This window comes from Protomyctophum parallelum (genome assembly GCF_964188405.1).
Source record: "Protomyctophum parallelum genome assembly, chromosome: 14".
NCBI lineage: Eukaryota > Metazoa > Chordata > Actinopteri > Myctophiformes > Myctophidae > Protomyctophum > Protomyctophum parallelum.
This window is the reverse complement of record NC_139709.1, coordinates 40688833-40710834: the sequence shown is the minus strand read 5'-3', so window position 1 is coordinate 40710834 and position 22002 is coordinate 40688833. Positions and strand designations below refer to the sequence as shown.

Below are 22002 nucleotides of genomic sequence, written 5' to 3'. Positions count from 1 at the left end.
CTCGCCAGAAGACTGCATCAAATATGAGTGACTGACTATCGTCAACGATGCAGAGCCATCTCCCTGACAATGTCGCCGGGTCAATTAGTTTGTTGTTTTTTAAAGATATTTTTTTGCGGCTTACGCCTTTATTGATTTTTTTTTTTTAAGGGATAGAAAGTAGGCTGACAGGAAACGGGAGAGAGATGGGGGGATGACATGCGGTAAAGGCCGTGTCGGGTCCGGGAGTCGAACCCGCGGCACACCGCGACTGGATCACCAGTCCGGTGCCCAGACCGTTACGCTACGGCCTGGGCCTAGTTTGTTGTTTGACCACAATTCTTATATGAGACGATTCTAAGATGACCCAATGTTATTCTCCATAGAACTTTGGGACTCTATAGACCAGTAAGGCGCCTGAGGGCGAGAAGCGACCTCGCCCTTCCGCCTCGTTGACGGCAGACTCCTGGGCGAGCGCTGGCGCTTTGGCATGGGGGTCAGATCAACATGGAATTAATTCTGTACTGGCCACATAAGGAGCATGTCTTGAGTGTACAGGGTTTGATGACGTCAGATCAACATATGGAATGTCTGAACAGGTCAGCTCCATACAGTATATGGAGATCGAAGGGTGGTAGCGGGGACATTCTCTTGAGTGTACAGGGTTTGATGAGGGGCCCAGTTGAGAACTTAATCTTCGGGCCTGTTAAGAACTCTAGTTTTCGCGGGCTGCCGGACGCGGCTGCACTAATAACTTTGGGGCAGGCCCGTCTAGAGTTTGAAATTTGAATGGACAGGTAGCAGTCAAAAGTGAGACATTGAAGAGGAAGGATGGATGGCACATGGAATGTCAGAACAGGTTCTGAAATGTATATCCATATATGGAGATCTAAGGGTTTGACGTCAGATGTAGAGTTGCTGGCCAATAGTGATGACGTCAGGGATCTCATATGGGCATGACTGCGACAGCAGGTCGCATTTACTATGACATCAGGGTCTCCACATCTCCATCCCTGATGATGTCACATATATCACGATACCATGATACCATATATGGTACACACTAACTGATGGGAAATACTCGATTCCACAGTGTGACTGTGCCATCGTTTGGCTGTTGTAACTTGTCTGGTTACAACTCAGTATGTTGTCTTTGCCTCTTGGCCCAGGCTCACTGTAGTGTTTAGTTTGGTGTCATAGCAACAGGCTGAGGTCTCTACTCTGGCAGTGTGGATGTGGATTGTCATGAAGGTAGTCTTCTGTCTTTCAGTGTTTGTCTCAATCTGCTTGGGAGTTGCAGGTAGGTGTGGAAAGTCACCCACACCCACATTCAACTCCAAGCAGATTGAAACCAAAACTTGATTAATTGAATGTTTTCATTGAGCTTGTAGATCTGCTATTTTTCAATAGCTAAAGTATAACATATAACATAATGCTTAAAACACCAACAGAGGTTCCCGTCCAGAATGGGTTAACATAACAATTGGTCATTATATTGTTGGGATGCCCCTTACCCACCTGGTATCCTACATACTGTAGGTTTAACCAAATACCAAGAATTGAGTCTCTGAGGTCATTATTGCCACAGGAATTGTCTTTGTTTTGTGTTGCATGTAATCTCTGGTTGATAATGACAGACACGAGAAGAATCTCACTACTTTGCAGGGAGATTACATGCCACTGACACTGACAAACCAGATTGTGTGTGTACTGTTGCGTGTGTGTACTAATATGCGATATATATACTGCCCTGCATAAGGTTATTTGTTTAAAAGTGCCTTGGGTCCTGTGTTGCAGTAATGTCATTATTTTACATCATAAAATCAAATGCATTTGATTGCTAGATTGCTTTTGCACTGGGAAACGGGAGTCCTTGGTTTCGTGTCTACCTCAGTCGGTAGAGCTCTCGCCTTTGAACCACAAGTTCATGGGTTCGATACTTCGATCCCGGGCCCGTCAACTCGGCGTATGAGTAGCACGGCTTGGGTGCGGCAAGTCGTGCGGGAAGTACTGGGAGTGGGAACTGATGGTAGGTGTGGAGCTCCACCTCAGCAATCCATCTCCCAGGGGTCTAGCGCATTGAAATGAGGACAGACTCCAGGCTGTTAGCGGCTGATACCGATTACCCACAATAAGCCACTCCCGACCTACTTCGTCTTGTTCTTCTTGGTTTTAAAACTGTTCTCTTCTTGGTCGCATGTGTTTCAAATATAGATGTTTTCATGTTCATGGGACGGTCTTGTTTAATAAAGTTTAAAGAGAAAATAAATCTTGATTTATATTTAATTTACAAACAAGAGAAAAATATGTTGGCAACTGGGAAGATTTATCCTCAGATGAATGTGTAATTTCAGGAGACGCAGTAGTTTCCATGGCAATAATCAAATATTATGGTGTAATACTAATGAGTGTGTAGAATCCTGTCCCGTGTATGACATCACTTCCTGTGCTGGGTAGGTAAAGCAGTCGTTTTCTAAAAGCATCAGGAAGCACACCACCCACTCCATTCTGCTACCCCCCCCACCCCCCCTCTCTCTCTCTCTCACTCTCTCACTCTCTCACTCTCTCTCTCTCTCTCTCTCTCTCACACACACACACACGCACGCGCACAGGAATGGATAATGGATACAGATGCAAAATTTCGTATACACACAGATGCGTTGGCACACATGTCTAACACATAACACTCGCTCACACATTTTCTGACACAGACAAATAAACTGTCATTCTCTATTTCTCTCTTTCACTCAGTCGCTCTCACACTTGCATACACTACGCCTACACGGCTTTGCCTGAACAGCAGCTGAGCTAGCCCAACCCATCAGCCTGTCAGAGTGCAGTGTGCCAGCTTGTGTTTCCTCTTTATATCCACTCTGCAGACTGAAGGCTGTAAGAAACACATGGCACATGGATACACTGTGCACTGTGTATCAAATGTAACCGGGCCAGTTCTTTATCTCCCAGTAGCTGTGACAAGATATGATAGAATTGAGGTCATTTTAAGTCTGTCTTTACATCTGTCTCCGTCTGTCTGTCTGTTCGTCTGCCTGCCTGTGCTGTCTGGTCATCCATTCATCGGTATGGCTGCCAATTCTATAGTGCTGCCCCCGCATATTTACCAGCAATTTCCTGTGAGTCAGCTTATACATATACATGTACTACAGTAGCGCTTTTTGAAGCATTTACAGCCGATAAACGAGAGGAGATAATCAAACATGAAAAGTGTGATTCTGCCTGAATCTGTAGCTGCAGCAATTGGCGTAGCGAGGCAGAGTTCGCCATCACAGGGAGGTTACGCAACATCAAACTCGAGTGCGAAAGCAACTTGTATAAACGTTGAATAGGCTTTTTTTTAACAGTGTTTTAACAGTATGGTACAGTAAGCACAAACGCGCAAAACTCTCACTTTGTGTTTTTTGTTTTAGAATGTTGTTGTGAGTGATTTTGACTGCCAAACTGCCTGGTGGAATGTGACAATTCTATTAACCACAGGGGCATTTTTGTGCTTCCTTATCAAATGGTATCAATGCTTATAAAGCCAGTTATTCCAGTCCTGTCATAGTCATGTTGGGTGTGTGAGCTCCGGTTTGCTTTTAGAACTGTGAGTCATGTCAACTTCACTGTTGACCGGTACCATCTCAGGCGGATTTACAGTATTGTACACATTTATTGTAGAGCGAACACAGGAGGGCGTCTAGTAGCTATAGGTTTTATGTGGATATGAGAGCAGGCCACAAAACCAAGTTATTGTTCTCAGTACATGGTTCTCCAATTACCTTTGCACTTTACCTTGCCACAGTCTTGGATTATGCTATGTCAACATCTTGGTTTATTTGCTTTCATTGTGTATGAGTTTATACAGGTTTCATACACTAACTATGACTAAATGGTTTCAGTGAACTAGTTTCTGAGCTAAGGTCAAATATAAAATTCCAAATGTTCCGATCAATCCCATAAAATAGCAACACACTGTAGCTCAGTAGCTGAGTGGTAGAGAAGGCCGTCTTTGGTAATCAGAAGGTCACCCGTTTGCCTTCCGGCCTGTACATGCCTACGTGTTAGAGTGTCCCCTTCGTCATGACTATCTGAGCAGCCATCGGCTGGGTGAAGCTGAAACTGAATTTTGCCTGCAGGATTAAATAGGCTATTGTAATAACGGCAGTTCTTCAGCATGTTGACCTTCTGATCCTATTAAAAACAATAGAAAAGCTCTGTAGAAATGGGGCCTGTGGACAAAGTGTGAAACATAATCCTGTACATACTGTTTGAACATACCCACTCTCTCTCACTCACTCTCTCTCTCACACACACACACACACACACACACACACACACACACACACACACACACACACACACACACACACACACACACACATACACACACACACAATGTGCAAAATGTAATTGATATTTCTTAATACAACACACCCTCTCATCCAACCCATTACCTCTTCCTCTAACACCTTATGACATAACACATCAGCCCATGTCTGGTAACCTTGACGACTCGCACACAGATTAGAATCGTTATGATTTGATGGTTGACTCACTGGCATGAGAACATCCTTCCCAATGGGAATCTTGTGATTCTCTCGTGAGTTAGATACATATGTGATTAGTCATCCAGGCAGAAGACCAAGACAGATATTAGTGAAAGGTCAACATATAAAGACATACAGACAGAGGTCCTATACAGGCCTGAAATGAATGCCAGGCGTTTTATTTTAATTTTAAAATCACACAAGGCTAACGGATTGACACGGTACAGGAAGCTGATATGCCTCCTGTATCTTGGCAAAATACTACTTAAGCAATATTACACGAGAGGGTGTGCTTTACCGTCATTGATGGCATTGCTGCAGGAACGAGCCGATAGGCAACTTAACATAGGCAGCGCACAAGTGCCATAACGATGGTAAAGCACAACCCTCAAGTGTATTATTGAGATTTTACAACAGTTCATTATAACTATGATATTCAGTAAAATAATGTAATTTTTTAAATGATAGATCAACAGACCAAAAATGTTCCAAGAAAACCTCTAGCCTTAGCAACCCAGTCGACTCCACTCTGGGAGAGCAGCGAGACTCGAGTCGGCACAGCTGATTTCTATGTTTTGATTAGGTGTTCCATCATGCTCAGTGAAAACACAACTTTTCATTCTATAATATGGATATTAAAAAATGTTTATATAGTCAGTAAACCACTGTCTGTTTCAAATGAAATTACCGGTAGGCAGCCTTAAAGCCTTAGCCTCCATGCTTGGAGCTTCACTGCTAGCAGCATTAGTAGGAACATTTGTTTACCTGTAGGCTGGTGGTGGTGGTGGTGCCATGGTGGTGTTATCCGGGGACTAGAGGCTATCTGGGGGCTCAATAAACCAAGTCGTCCCTAAATAAAAACATCTGGGTTTCCGAAGCAAACTCGGCACTGACTCACTGTCAGTCTTCTGCTGCTGGGGTAGTCGCAGTCTTTTCCTCCCCAAAAAAGGGATGTAGTGGTCCTTTTCATTTTAGGTTTTAGCCTACTGACAGCAACACACAATCGCACTCCATGCCAGACAGAATCTTGAAATTGCGTGCCTGATGCTGCCGATGCTCGCCCCTGGAATATACCATTGAGATACATCATCTTTTTCAAATTTGCATTTGTAGCTATTTTACTGTAATTTAATAACAGAATAATCAACACAGATAGACAAAGAGAGATTAATGGATTTATTTTTTCAAAGTACATTTTATTTTTCCCCTGGAGCCAAGATATGGCAGCTGTCATACCCAATAGTCTACTTCTAGTTCTATATCTTATTTCAGGACTTTTTCCAAACCAGGCAAGTACTCAAAATAATGCTAGCATTTCACATTGCATTGATTAGTCTTATTTCAACTGCTACAGTTTAGTTTACACATGGTCCATGAACCCCAGTCTTATCTCTGTATTGTCTCGCTCTCTGCACTGTTTGTCTTTTTTCCCTTGTTACCTATTTTACTTCTCAATGTACATGTTTGAGGTCAAAAACAGGTACATAAACTGGAATGACAATGACTCTCATTGTCATTCCAGTTTATGTACCTGTTTTTTTCCCCGCCCAGATATCCACACGTAGACTTTCCTACATGACTACTAACTAACTACCATATCATCCCTGTTCTGGCCATGTCATCATAGAGCACCGAAGTCTGACGTAATTTACACTTCCAAGCAGATATTATGATTATCCTACCAGGGTCGTGTTTCTTTCCCCCCATTTTGAATTCCCATAGAGTTTAATATTGTGTCGAATAAGAACTATGTTCAAAAAATAAACAAATGACCCCGGCGGTTTGACTCATGTATATGAAGCATTACTGAATGGCGAGAAAACGCTACCGTTACCACGGCCGAATTAGTTAAACCTTCGCCAGAAACACCTCCCTGATAATTGCGCTGGAACACTTTGTTTATTTTTGGACCACAATTCTTATATTTGACGATTCCAAGATGACCAATGTTATTTATTTTCCATAGAGAAATTATTTCCGTGACCCAGGGGATGAGTGAGGTGAGGACTTCGGTACACTATATCTATACAGGCCAACAAAATAGGTCAACATTTGGTGAAAATGGGCACATTTTGTTCAGCCGTTTTCCACACCATAAAATATCTGCAATCAAGTGATTTCAAACTCAAGCCAAAAGCCAATGGCTGTAAGGTTGGAGAAGGTTCTTGGTCACAAGAGCAGGAAGTGCTGACCAGCTGGTATAATCCGAAGATAGGTCTTGGCGATGTCTTTATCCTTATGGACAAGTTAATAAAACTTAAATTGCAAGGCTTAGTTTTAGATTCTCAAACAGACTAGATTTAAGATGATAATCCGACAGAGAACAATTCTGTCAAGATGCCTTATATAAGGAGGGGATGACGTCACAACTAGGTAGGCGTGATATCAGCCCTGACAATGGCTCATTAGATTTCCTGTGTTGTAACATCCTAATCAAATCGGCATTATTGATTACATTTGTACGTCGGGGGCCAGTCAATTCACCCTGAGAAAACAGCCTCTGACCTGCTGGATTGATCATAACGCTGAGTCACAAAGACTAATTCGCTGAACTCAGCCGTTTTACGGGAAGACTATTGTGTTACTTGACATACTGCATGGGTTCCTTAGTCCAGTGGTTCCCAAACTTCTTAGCCAGTGACCCAAAATAGATGGTTGCCCCGGACCCAAACTAGTGAAAATAGCAGATCTACAAGCTATTTTCACAACTTCTTAAACATTTTGTTTTCTAATTTATGAAGTTTCTTGACATTTCTGTTTTATTTCTTCATGAAATTACTGGGGGAAAATCATTAGATTAGTTTTTAATTCATGAAATTAAATGAAATGAAATTAATTATAATTAAAAACAAATGTAGGACACAAAAAACAGGGACCCATAAAAGATTGCGCGTGACCCACAAATGGGTTCCCGACCCAGAGTTTGGGAACCACTCCCACTGCCTTACTTAGTCCATGGTAATGGCCTAATTCAGCCCTCAGTGATAAGCCAGTCTACAGTGTTAACAGTGATGTGGACTTTCCACACTGTGACCCTCACACACCATGACCCATAGTCATACACCATGTGTACAGCCATCCGCACTGCAGTGTCCATGTTTACACTGCACTGTTCACTAGTATAAACCACCATCAATGCAGACACTATGGTGCTATAAATGCTCTTTCCCTAGAAATCCAAAGTGCAGTAACTGCATTTTATGAGGCATTTTGGGGAAGCGGTGGCTCTAAGGGTTAGAGGAGCGCCCTTGTTGCCGAAAGGTTGCCGGTTCGATTCCCCAGACGGGCAGGGAGAATCTGGGTAGGGAGGTGATTGCCATCTCTCACCAAACACAGCTGAAATGCCCTTGAGCAAGGCACTGAACCCCCAACTGCTCCAGTGGAGCTGCTTAGTGGCCAACAGTTTAAGACTGTGGTTGTACTGGTCAGCTCCCAGGTTTTATTGTGTGTGTCAGTCTGTGCGTTGATGAAATTGAGCTACTACCCGGGTAAATAATGGATAAAAAAAAATATATATTTATCATAGGTCAAGTCAGCCTTCATGGTTTTTGGTACAATTAGTGTAATATCACCTGTATACCAATAACCCATTTGGTTGGCCAGTTGAAACACTCTAAAGACTTTTTGTATCATCACCAGCATGATTATTTTCTGAACTTTGGCGTTGTTTAGGATAGAAGTGGTGGTTGGTTAGTTGTCATTGTTTAAACCCAGTTTAATTGCCTCAGCTCTGGCATCCCTATTTTGGGCATTTCATTATAGGCAAAATATTTCAGAATGATTTAAAAATTATTATTATTATTAAAACTAGAAATGAAAAAGACATGGCCCCAGGGCTCAAGTGGTTAAGCAGAATTTAAACTCCGGTGTCCGTACTGTACTGTCCGTCTCTCTGTGCTGTCTGTCTCTCTGCACAGTTTGTCTCTTTCCCCTGTCACCCATTTTCCTTCTAAATGTACGTGTTTGAGGTCATTTAAGGACATTCTCATCCTAGTTTATTTATGTAGCTGTTGTTTTCGCCCAGATATCCACACTATAGGCTAGCAAATTAACTACATGAACCCTAGCATGTGTATTGTGGTGAATAAAAAAAATACAGATCTACAAGCTCACAATGTGTATTTCCAACTATTAGGTGCTTTAACCATGGGCCAACAGTGTATTTTGAACCTGAGCTCTGAACTGCACAATTACCTGAGAAACTCAACTCCTTGTGATTACATGTCATGATGTCAGTCTACGGGTTTGTGTGAATGGTGTCATTGTGTATTTCTTGTTGGTAACACATCCCGAGTAAATGGATTTGATGTTTTTCTGGGTCAGTCGTTCTATAATAACATCATGTTCTCTTTCTGCATTTTAGCTGCTGGACATCAATTGGACTGGTCTCACCAATATGTTGGACATCCCTGGTGTGAAGTAAGTAAATACATTTCCAGTAAAACGGTAGTAGTAGTAGTAGTAGTAGTAGCAGCAGCTGTGTGTGTCACTGTATTTGTTTATCTGTGCATCAGCTTGCATATAATCACTGTCGGACAGAAACCTCCATATTTCAACTTGTATTTTTGTAAAATGAATAAATACCCTGCTACTTTATCAAAGTGTCGCACACAATTTGTGAACATAACAGTTATACTGTACAAGCTCACAAGCGACGTGTAACTGCGACGAGCTTGCAGATATCCTATTTTCACAAACTTTAATAAAATAGTCAATAGTCATAAAAAAAGGAATGGTTTTGGACATATTTGGTCAATGTTTTCATGCAGATCTGTTTTTCTGCTGTTGTCCATGACTGTCCCATCATTTGCCCCAAATAGGCAGCCTTGGCAATACAATACCCGTTGTACCCGTTATCATGGTACCTAGAGGCCAGTCTATGGCGTCAGTACTACAGTACAGGGCATAGGCATAAAAATCACACCCATGTGAAGTGAGGGGTGCTCTTATCATCGCACATCATCATGACGTAACATGTCGATTTGCTCAGACACATATGACCTAAATTCTCCATTCATTGTCAATGGGAATTGAATGTTTGTGAGACGGAATTTTACACTTTAGCTGAATATAGGAGGGAGGGGCGCCCCTCAAACATGGCACAGACAGACAGATTTCTATACAGACAGACAGACTTGGATTTACAGAGATTTATGTTTTCAGTTCTGGACAACTGAACTGCCTTTCCGACCGCCTTCCCACTCGGCACAACATACCCTTGGGTCCTCTGGCATACACACACCAACTTTGAAATCGATCGGTCAGACTGTTCTCGAGTGCAGTAGTAGACAGTCTGACAGAAACACAGACAGACAGACACACACACACAGAGAGATTTTGCACATCTATTATTCAATCGTTCATTCATTCAACCTCTATTTAAAATTATCTGAGAGACCATTGAGGGAGACCTTCATTTACAGGATTAAAGGTGGATTATCTGTGTGTTGGATCAGATTCTCACTGTATCAGTCAGTGTTCAGAACTGCAACAACAATGCTGTGTACACACACACACACACACACACACACACACACACACACACACACACACACACACACACACACACACACACACACACACACACACACACACAATAATTGTTCATCCAGGATGTATTCCATATAGTAACTACACAAGTGCACATCAATTAAGCCATTCTGAGCGGGAACCCCTTTTGGTGGGGTAACTAATCATTATGTTATACTTTAGCTATTGAAAAATAGTGTGCCCATTTTGCCCAAACTGCTTGGTCTGAATGAAAAATGAGCACAATTCACAAGACTAATCTAGATGCTGTAAAGCGATGTTTTTCTGCTAAGCAATCGGTTTTCTTCAAGTGGGATCTTACTGTATATTTATCTTTTAGTGTTACAGATTTGACTGGCTTACTTATTATGTAAATGGTAAATGTGGGCATTTATATAGGGCCTTTCTCCATCCATATATATTAGTGCGTTAGGCATATTCACACACACATTGACACACCCAACAGCAGAGGAAACTATGCAAAGCACCAGATTGCACATCGGGAGCAGTTATGGGATGTCTTGGTCAAGGACACATGAGCACTAACACCTTGCGATACTCGAGGGAATGCTCTGCCTTCTGAGCTGTGTGCGCACACACGCACACGCAGATAAATACACACAGATCATTAGAATATATACACACACGCACACAGCCACACACACACACACACACACACACACACACACACACACACACACACACACACACACACAGTAATGGTGAAAGACATTTATTGTTATTGAGCATGAAGAGCAGAGCACGAAGGTCCTCAGGCATTCAGAGAAATACATACAGTACCGTATTGTGTGTGTGTGTGTGTGTGTGTGTGTGTGTGTGTGGGGGGGGGGGGGGGACTCACACACAATACACCCTGCGTCACACACACACACGTACTGCACTCTTTCTCTAGTGACGGCTGTGTTGTGTCCTCCTCCCTCTCTGCTATTTCATCCAAACACCTTTGTCTCCCTCTCTCCTTCTCTCTCTCCCCCTCTCTCTCTGTGTCTCTCCATCATCAGCTGACATCAGTTATCCAGTGTTATTTCTCTGCAAAATGTTCGGTATGGCGTCAAATGCGCGTTTCACACCTTCAAGCGTATGGAGGGTACGCCCAATGCTGTGAAACGACGCAGTTTGACATCATCCATTCATGACGTCAATATATTGAGGAGAAATACACAGAAGACACAGGGTCTTTTTGCTACACTATAGTATTGGTCTCCTCGCATCAGCACAATGGCATTTAGGTTGAATATTGGCAAAGCTTTCCTTTATAGTCTCTTCTGAGAGTCCAGCTCTGTCTTGAGAGGTCCTATTATATTCATGTTACACACACACACACACACACACACACACACACACACACACACACACACACACACACTCTCTCTCCTTCATAGTACTTTCATACACATTCGTGCAAGTGACTTCTTGTCTCATTTGTTTGATTTGGTTTTCAAATATCTCCTCCTTTGTTTGTGCACTCAAGAACTGAAGTTGATTTGCGCATTTGAAATGTATTTACTCATTTAATGTCAACAGTAGGGTTGCACAATGAATTGATAGAAAATTGGGATTACATTTTCCACACTGTAATCGTGTAATTCAAAAAAATATTATTTGGCCAGCTGTTGCACCTTTCCCTTGTCTCATCCCATTTACACAAGGATTACAAGCGGAACATTGCACAGCTCATCAACGCCTCCATCAGGCTCACGGAGGCATGATTAAATCGCTATTAAGAATGTTGCGATTATAATTTCAGCCACAATCGTGCAACCCGAAAACGCACCTCTCTACAACTACTGTAGACATGTCCAGGAGGTGACCAGTAGCTGTAGTCAGGAATACTAATTATCTTAGGGCAGTTGCTGAGTCATGCCCTCTTAGCCAACTTGTTAAATTCACACTGTACTCTTCTGTGTGCTAACAAGTTATTTATAATGTATACAATGTTGCTGACGGACAGCAGACATCTAAGTAGACATCTAAAAGTTCATGGGCTGACATCATTGGCAGGCTGAAATAGATGGTCTATATTTGGTTCTCTGACCATCTATAAATATAGGATGTTGATGGGATCGGGATGTAAAAGCACATGTGTTCTCATAATGTGTGAGGTTGATTAGTGCACATACTGTAGGAACTATTTTCTTTTTCAGAAAGTTTTGAAATGAAACCCCGTCTGATGCAAAAGTAGGGCACTTCTACAATCCTCATTCATCAGTAATGTTACCAGAGGGCGCCGGATGTTTCGTGTCTTCCTCAGTCTGGCGACCCAGAGCTGTTTCTCAGATAGAGAAGATGAACTTACAGTAATACTACAGTTTGTCCTGTTTGAATGACACTAAACTATACTACACCAGTGGTTCTCAACCTGTGGGGCGGGACCCCACGTGATTTTTTTTGGGGGGTCCCCAGATGACAGTGAGGTGACACAATTTAAGGAATTTTAAGACCATTACTGCATCAAAAGTAATCATCAAACTATACTATAAAAACTGGTCAAACATTGGCCAATTGTCAAATACTACAGTATAAGAAAGAGGCAAACATCATGAAAGTAGCAGATTTACAAGCGCCTCGCAACACCATGTAGATGTGCTATTAACACAATATTTATCTGTGGAACCGAGTCAAAATGTCTCAACTCATACATTCCAAGAGCTTGTCAGGTTGGGGCGTCCCCAGTTCATATAATATATGAACTGAAATAATCATTATGTTTATTTTGGTGGGTCTCTGCCTGAAAATATCTACTGTACAACCCTATGGATAACTATCGGGCCAACTTCTAGACTTTACTTTTTTAAGTTCCATGCTTCTGACCTGGTAATTCTTCCTCGTCTTAAATGTCTTGACCAAAACCAAACGATTATTATTATTCGCATCAAATAAATAAGCTAATATAAACAGGTGAATTAAACTCATCTAAAGTTAAACACTGTTAAATTTGGTTTAGGTCAGTGGTTCCCAAACTGTGGTGCGTGCACCCCTTGTGGTGCACGAACGCCCTCATGAAAAGGGTAATGGTCAAATGGCGGTTTTATGGTGTTATTTAGCACAAGCACCACTCCACACCAAGCATCTCCTTTACCACTGTAAGGAGATGTATAGAGCAGCTGCGGGAATAATCACATGCTGTGATTTTTTTGCCATAAGCATTAAAAAATATATATCATTTTTGGCCAAATACAACAAGACTTAGCATTGGGGGTAATAGGGGGTGCACGGTCAAACAAGTTTTATTTGGGGACCACTGGTTTAGGATAATGTAGCATAAACCAAACCAGGCCAAAGTAAAACAGCTCACAGCGCACTGTTACACGCATCCTCAGATGAACTGTAGCGTGTATGTCTCCATACTGACATTGGTTTTCCAATACACTCACACACTGTTCAGAGAGAGAGAGAGAGAGAGAGAGAAAGAGACTCCACCCAGAAATGTAGCTCTCCTTGTTCTACTAGTCTGACACACCCGTGTGTGTGTGTGTGTGTGTGTGTGTGTGTGTGTGTGTGTGTGTGTGTGTGTGTGTGTGTGTGTGTGTGTGTGTGTGTGTGTGTGTGTGTGTGTGTGTGTGTGTGTGTGTGTGTGTGTGTGTGTGTGTGTGTGTGGTTTCTGTTGTTGGTGCTCATATTTCCTCACTCAATTTGCATTTTGTAGCCAAACAGCAGAATCCTGAGGTCACCCCTAGCACTGTGTGTGTCTGTCTCTATCTCCCCCTCTCTCTCACGCACACACATACTGTACGCATGCTAACAACAACAAAGAACTTACATTATATGCGGTCATTTATGACATTCCTTACAGGCGAGAATTATCCATCCCCCCTCCCATCTCTTCGCCCATCCCCAAAACTAACTCCTTTTATAGGCTCAACCCACAGCAGGTTTGGAGCAGAAGGGATTGGAATGGGAGTTCAGCACCAAGTAATGCTGATCTGGAGATGATTATATGTTTGGTGTCTTAGCTGTCCTCCAATCAGTCTGTAATGGTGTCTTTTAGTTGAGGGTGAAGTAGGGAAATGCACTTGGATCAGTTTTCCCTGTGGAACTCCACACCCACAACAACAGAGGGAGTGCAACAAACCATGTACAACCCAGATTCGGCACAAACAAGGGACTAAATTATTTTCGCTCCTATGCCACCGAAATGTGGAACGCCCTACCAACAGTCATTAAGACATGCGAATCCCTTGACTCCTTCAAAACCGCTCTCAAAGGGCACCTACGGACGGCTGCAATTCGAAACTGTATATGTTTCTTTTCCCTTTTTACCTCCTTTATGATGAATTCCTGTTCTGTTCTTTGACTACCGGTATATAGAAGTGTCTATTTGTACGTCTCTAATTGTTTTGATGAATTGAACAAGGTGGACCCTCTTGTAAACAAGTGTAATGCTTAATTGGGTCGTCCACTCACAGTTAACAGTCTTTGTATTGAGTTTGTGCTTGAAATGTACTGTAATTCTGCAAACTGTTAATAATATTTCAATCAATCAATCAAAACTTCATCTCATTGTGAATAACTGAACGCCCACACATGGAAGGTTTCAGTTTAGTGCAATGCTGCCCTCTAGAGGGGATTAGCAGTAATAGACTGCACTTAGTCACTCAGTCAGTCACAGTATCTTTCTCTCTCTCAGGCACACACGCACGCGCGCGCACACACACACACGCACGCACGTTCACATGTAAATAGATGTAGTTTCACACACTTTGTTTACACATTCACTTCTCAAATTCCAAGCACTCTGTTAGCAAGTTATGTATGTTGTGTGTATCGTTTACTTTAAAAGACATGTGTCATGGCTGCCTGGATAATCTCAACAGGAAACATTTAAACCCTGGAGTATTCACAGCTACTGCCTGGAAAGTATGGGATGCCATGTGCGTGCGTGCGTGCACACGTTGGGGGATTGATGTCTCACTGTGTTGTTGTTGGTATTTGTTCAAGTGTGGAAGGTGCACCATGCCTGTGCGTGCATGCATGCGTGCAAAGCAAACTTGTTCTGTTCTCACTTGAGTCGCAAGTTACAAGTGCAAATTTACATAATTATGCAGTCTTGTCTATACTGTACTGTATGTCTATGCTATGCTTGTGCATGCTAAGTTCTCTTGCGACATGTGGACTATTTTGTATTGCAAAGTGGGGACACGTGTCTGCGTGTATTTACACATGCTGAAACATGATGCCTGTTTGTGTCTTCAGTGTGTCTGTGAATGTGTGTGTGCGTGCGTGCGTGTGCGCGTCTGTCATGTGCCAGTGCCAGACTGTGGGCAGATGGACATGGCCAGCTGCATAGTGTCTACAGTGTCTTTTAAGGGGATGGCATGTAGTACTTACCTGTAGGGCTGGCGTTCAACAAGCTCTTAGCGTTGTTGTGAGCTTGTATTGATTTGAATCACATCGCAAGGCCTTGGTAGTACCAAACATATAATATTTTAAGCGGGAGCCATACTGGCTATGACACCTTGATTAATATGAATTATAACCATAAAATGATGATCACCACAACAAAAAATGTTTGGTCATGTGTTGGTTTTTGTCAAGGCATCAAGTGACTGCTTGGGCTACGTGCTCTATGTTATTGTTGCTCGAGTCCTAGGTTATTACAGTTGTGTTGTCTGCCTATTTAAGGGTGTTGACAGAGCTGCTGTGATGACTTCACTAGTGGTTTGTGGAGGGGGAGGGGGGGGGGGTGGTCAGGGTGAGATGTCACACCGGAGGCGACGTAAGAGACTGAGTGCTTCACCTTCTCCACAGGAAGCTTTAGATATGGTGGCATGCTGGGGTCAACATTCTTATCTACCAGCGTTTGACTGGGTTTATTGAGTTAAAATCTGAAAGTACTGTATAAATGGGTAGGTGGGGGGTGTCATAGGGTTGAAGTGTTTCAAGATTTTAACCTTGGGGACCATGATAGATGTGTAGTTTTTGCCTAAGGATATTTGTTTGGCTCTCAGTATCGTATGGTCGACTGTGTTGAGCCAGACCCAAAAAGCTGGTTCCCTATAAAATAAACACTCCTCTCCGTTATAAATTATTTAGACAAGAAGAATGTGTAGATGCTGAGTACCGAGTGGAACAGTAAGACACCAAGAAAAGTTTCTTCAGAGAAGCATGTTGCTGCAAACTAGAAACTTGTTTTACATTGTAGGAGTTGTGCATGGTCAGCATCTTCTCTCATCTGGGTCAAATTAATTTCTATATGCTCTCTATTTCTCCTTCACCTCCCTCTGACCACCTTCCCCTCTCTCTCTCTCTCTCTCTCTCTCTCTCTCTCTCTCTCTCTCTCAGTGGTCTGTGTGACAACATCATCCAGGACATCATCTACAGTTACCTGGTTCTTCCAAACAGAATCACCATTCCTCTTGTGGGAGAAGCACAGCTGGCCCAGCTACGCTTCCCCATGCCCAAGGTACGCAACTACGCACGCACAGTCACGCACGCACAGTCACACGCAGACGCACAGACGCACGCACGCACACATACATTCACAGACCTAAAGTCAGATGACCTTAAGTGACATTTATCTTTGTGGCAGCAAATGATAAATAATGGCTGACGGCATATTGCATCCGTAATTCGTTGTTGTGAGTTACATTGAGCTGTATTGTTACCACACACACACACACACACACACACACACACACAAGCAAACACATTGTTGAACGTGTACACAACAAACTACAGTAAGTACAGAAACACATACTTGAAATTGCCAAACGTGTGTGGTCACGCACACGTCTTGAGAGAAACTATTCAAAACACTGGAATACCATGTTATGTTATGTAGTATGTTCAGTCCAGATGAGAGTAATGAGAACAATGTTGGTGTGTATAGTGTATAATGTGAAGTAATAACTTAAACTTTATAAATGTCTTTCTATTCAAGGTGCAGTTCATTCTAATTTAAAAACTACTAAAAATACTGCTAGAAACCTGGACTATTCTTTGGATGCTGACCTTGGTCTGGACTGGAGCCATATTTCCCCCATCCTAGCATCCCTGCACTGGCTGCCAATCTCTTTTGGACAGTCCAGTTAGAAATATAGCAATAATATTGTGTCGTTTAACCGTTAAACGACAGAGATTAGACAATAGAGATAGATTAAAAACACCATTAGGTACTGTATATTTATTTTGATGACTTGATTAACAGGGAGAGACTATGTTTTTATTACTTGATTAGGCATGTTGTTTTTTATTACCAGATTACCCGTAGTATCACTAAATATGGATGTATTTAAATAGCATTTTGGATATCTTTGGTCCGTATTTAAACGAACACCTTCCTTCGAATTGTCCTCCTCAAACCTCCAATTATTTGTCATCGATTCACTACAAATCTCCACCAAAGTGATTGTGATTTTTCTTGTACACTAGTCCCTCCCTAACATTTTGGTCTGGTAGTTTTAGTCGACAAAATCGACACTGGCCATCTCACTGTTCTGGTTCCGGTGCTCTCAGGGTGTGCTGCGGATCCACTTCATGGAGGCTCAGGACCTACTGGGTAAGGACCGGTTCCTGGGAGGGCTGATCAAAGGCAAGTCAGACCCGTATGGAGTCATCCAGCTAGGAACCCAGCTCTTTCAGAGTAAAGTCATCCATGAGACCGTCAACCCTAAATGGAACGAGGTGTACGAGGTAAGCACACAACCTTTTATTTTATTTTATTTATTTGACAGGGACAAAATTCATCAACATGTCAGTTTTCACATCAATGGGCCAGAGTTAGCCAAAGCAAAATTTCAGTGTAGGGCGCCTGCTCTACTGTATTTCAGTCAGACAACTCACGAATAGATTAAACAATATTTATTGCAGAATGAGTAATGAGTGTGCATATGATATTTGACTTGGCGTTCGGCTCTGCTGGATTTCTCCCTGCTCGGCATGATTAAGCAACATCATAAAACATAAGAGCAGGGAGATAGATATACAATAACCCCCCCATGGGGAGCATAGATAGCAGAGCCCACCGGTGGTGCTGGGGTGGTGGGGTACTGCGTTTGATGTGTTAGGAACGGGTTAGGAAATGATGTGCAATGTCATATGATGCTAAAAATCTATATGCGTTATGTCTCTGTCAGTCTGTTTGTCTAACCAATATATTTGCATTTTTTTATTTGAGCATAACCCAAAAGGTTCAGACATTTGTGTTTGGTAGATGGTGTTGTTTTTGTGGTATTTCGAAAAATAAATGAAACTGTTCAAAAACATGCAAACAAATTGTCTAAAATACATTTAGCAGATACTGTATTTCCTCCACACATGTTTGTTTATATATGTTTTTAACCCATTCTGACCGGGCACCCATTTTGGTGTCAGCATCATGTTATGCTTTAGCTATTTAAAAATAGCAGATCTACAAGCTCATATCGCGCCACCGAGTGGCGCGATACGAGCTTGTAGGTCTGCTATTTTTGAAAAATCGAAGAGCGACTGACATTTTTAGAATCTGATCTCAGGTCAGAATGGGTTCATCACGCCCAGGCGGTGGCGTAACCGTCTGGGCACCCGACTGGTAATCCAGTCGCAGTGTGCCGCGGGTTCGACTCCCGAGCCCGACACGGCCTTTACTGCATGTCTTCCCCCATCTCTCTCCCGTTTCCTGTCAGCCTACTGTCTGTCCCTTCAAAAAAAACTAATAAAAGGCGTAAGCCGCAAAAAAATATCTTTAAAAAAAAAAGAATGGGTTCATCAGACCAGTGTGTTGTCCAGTGTAAACCTCGTATGAATCTGATCTCAGGTCAGAATGGGTTAATAACATTTTCCCATTCTCAACCTTCCCTGTTATGCATGGCTCTATCACATAACTGACATCCTTATGAATGGCTTTTTTCCCCTCCGTCAGGCTCTAGTGTACGACCACACAGGAAAGATGCTGGAGATAGAACTGTTTGACGAAGACACCGATAAAGATGACTTCCTGGGACGGTACTGCACTGTACTTTTAATTTGTACAATCAGCTCACAGGAGTATGATCAATACTATGCTTGATGTACCCCTCTCTCTCTCTCTCTCTCTCTCTCTCTCTCTCTCTCTCTCTCTCCCCCTCTCCCTCTCCCTCTCTCAATATGCACATGAACCCTATTCCGATGAGATTAGTTTTACCTACAGTAAGCAGGTCCTGTAATTGGAAATATGATCTAATGCTGACTGCCTGGAATGTAAAACCTCCAGACATCTCTTCTTAGATGAGTATGGCTGAGAACGAGGCTAATATGCGCCAGGGTGCCCCAAGTCAAGAAAAAGTCTATTTGAAGCAGAAATGGTTGATTTACACTTTGCAAATGGTTGAACTCTCCTTCCATCCACTGCTGTCAGTGCTGTGGGACCTGTTTGACCAGCCGACTAGTTGATTACTTTGGAGAATTACCTTTGAAAGTGAAGGAAAAAGTGTATTTATACAATAGGTGCTGAACTTTTCAAGTCACCAGAGTTAAAAAGAAATCACACCTGTGTGAAGTGAGCGGTGCAGCTGTACCGTGTGGGGGTCCCTGGGGGGACGCCGCAACATCCAGACCCCCAGGAACACGCCCAGGGGGCCGGGCCGGTTCCGACGAGCCGCCTCGCGTCCAAAACGGTCGAGAAAGGACAGAGTTACCGTGTAGGCCTGTGGGGGTGTGGACCCCGCAACATCAGCAGATTACAGCAGATTTGACAGATTCCATTCCAATTGGCTATGACTGCACTCCAAAGTTTGCGGGCCCTGGGTAGGCAACCCGGCTTGAGGGCACTTTTCTAGTTTTTCCATAAAATTGCCAAACCATTTCTATCTGACACCTCTTGAATTAGCAGGTGATTTGCTTCGACCTGCTTTCAAAAACATACAGTATTGAATCGCTAATTATTCAGAAGCCTTCAGCTGTACTGTTGTGACTTTCTCCAAATGGTTTTGTGTTTGTGACTTGATTGCAGTCTGGTGATTGACATGGCTGAGCTGCAGAAGGAACAGAAGGTTGAAGAGGTATTCTGCAGACTTTATTTTGTTTTGTTTCTCAGTCATTTGCATTTTAGATGTTTTTTCTTGTAATTATATTTTCTATAATTGATGCAGATGGGGGTAATTTGCCATGAAGAACAATTCCCTCACTATCCCTTAGTTTTGAATGATAGGATTTTCATAAGGTTGCATTGTTTTATTGCTTGTTTTTGTATTGTATCATTATTTTGATTTTGATTGTGGTACTGAATGTGATTATGTTGTACTGTGTGTCTACAGTATATGTCTGCCTATCAGTATACTTGTCTGCCTACCTGTCTCTGCTCATATCTCACTTTATCTAATAATGAATCTGTCACATATTAACTTATGGGCTGGGTGATTTCTTTTGAAAGTCTGTATGAGTTATGGTTAACCATTGTTGTTTTCTTTGCCCAGTGGTTTGTGATGGATGAAGTTGCAACAGGAAAGCTACATCTCAAACTGGAGTGGCTGTCTCTGCTGTCCACTCCAGAGAGATTAGACCAGGTAAGACTGTCAGTTTTATTTCCCTTGGCGTTCAGTGGTGACAGAATCCAGTAAACAAAAAACACCAGCGCTCACAGAAAGTCCTGATAGGCAATTACGCTGAACATTTCGGGCCATAGCCTTCCTCAGCGTGATAAATTATTATCATACTGAGAACGGCTCTGGACAAAACGCCCGCTATGCTGCAGTGCTACTATACATGGTCAAATTAATTGAGCGTGTGTGTGGTTTAGACAAACCTTTCATCAATTAACCCATTCTGACCTGAGATCAGATTCATACGAGGTTTCCACTGGACACACACTGGTCTGATTAACCCATTCTGACCTGAGATCAGATTCTAAAAATGTCAGTCGTTCTTCGATTTTTAGAAAAATAGCAGACCTACAAGCTCATAGCGCGCCACTCGGTGGCGAGCTATGAGCTTGTAGATCTGCTATTTTTCAATAGATAAAGCATGACATGATGCCAACACCAAAATGGGTGCCCGCCCAGAATGGGTTAAAGTATTTCATGAATGAAATCAGAAAATGTATAATTTCCATAATTTTTTTAGTGGTGCAACCACTCCAAGGAACAGCAATGTCCGTGTTCACCTATGTGTTCACCTATGTATGTGTTAATGAGCCAGTATAATACCAGTAGGGGCGCTGTTGCCAGAAACAGAGAGAGAGATAGTATTGGTGCTGCACTGTTGCCTGCTAATGAGAGAGAGAGAGAAAGAGGAGAGGAGGGGGGGGGGGAGGGAGAGAGGAGAGGAGGGGGGGGAGAGAGAGGGGGAAGTTGCACCACTCGGTTCACACAGGTGTGATTTCTAATAAATAAACATTTAAGAAGTAGTGAAAATAGCAGATCTACAAGCACACAATGCATCGTACACTCCGAGTTATGGGGGTCCTTGAGTTTGAGAACCACTCCACACTAAATGGAACGGAGCCTTAATTACTACCATCGGTAACACCTGCGAAGGAAGTAGGGAAGCTGCCTGGAAGTAGGAGGAGTCATTCTGTGTGCATAGAGCCCATTGAGCGGTGAGGTTGCAGTAACGTCCAGCTGCTGTCTCTCCACAGACTCTGACCAGCATCAAGGCAGACAGGGCAGGTCACGCCAACGATGGTCTGTCCTCAGCTCTGCTGGTCGTGTTTCTGGACTCTGCTCGCAACCTGCCGGTAAGTCAGACCGATAGAAAGTCCTCCTGAGATGCTACTAGTAGTAGTAATGTCCAGAGAGATGACGGGATTGATTTCATGGTGATGAATACGTTTTCTATACATTTAGAGCAAGTCGATGGGAAATGAAAACTGGAAAATTCCCTTTCATTGTTATGAAGTCATGTATTGCATATTATGTAATACACTAAACATCCATTTCAGAAGTATCATACTGAAATCTTTTTTTCTTTTTGTATATATATATATATATTTATTTTATTTTTATTTATTTCTTGGCTACTCATTGTTATGCCTTAC

The 22002-nt window shown here is 42.5% G+C and overlaps 1 protein-coding gene across 2 annotated transcripts in view; it reads left to right on the top strand.

Annotated features, from left to right (window-relative positions):
* Window positions 1-22002, top strand: part of LOC310871417 (extended synaptotagmin-2-A-like) — a 70434-nt gene that overhangs the window by 30808 nt on the left and 17624 nt on the right. For both annotated transcript variants that reach the window (XM_083782916.1, XM_083782915.1), the window contains exons 8-14: window positions 8887-8942; window positions 16356-16476; window positions 17529-17705; window positions 18913-18995; window positions 19981-20029; window positions 20444-20533; window positions 21604-21702. In XM_083782916.1, the coding sequence (XP_083639042.1) occupies window positions 8887-8942; window positions 16356-16476; window positions 17529-17705; window positions 18913-18995; window positions 19981-20029; window positions 20444-20533; window positions 21604-21702 (675 nt within the window). The remainder of the gene's footprint in view (window positions 1-8886; window positions 8943-16355; window positions 16477-17528; window positions 17706-18912; window positions 18996-19980; window positions 20030-20443; window positions 20534-21603; window positions 21703-22002) is intronic.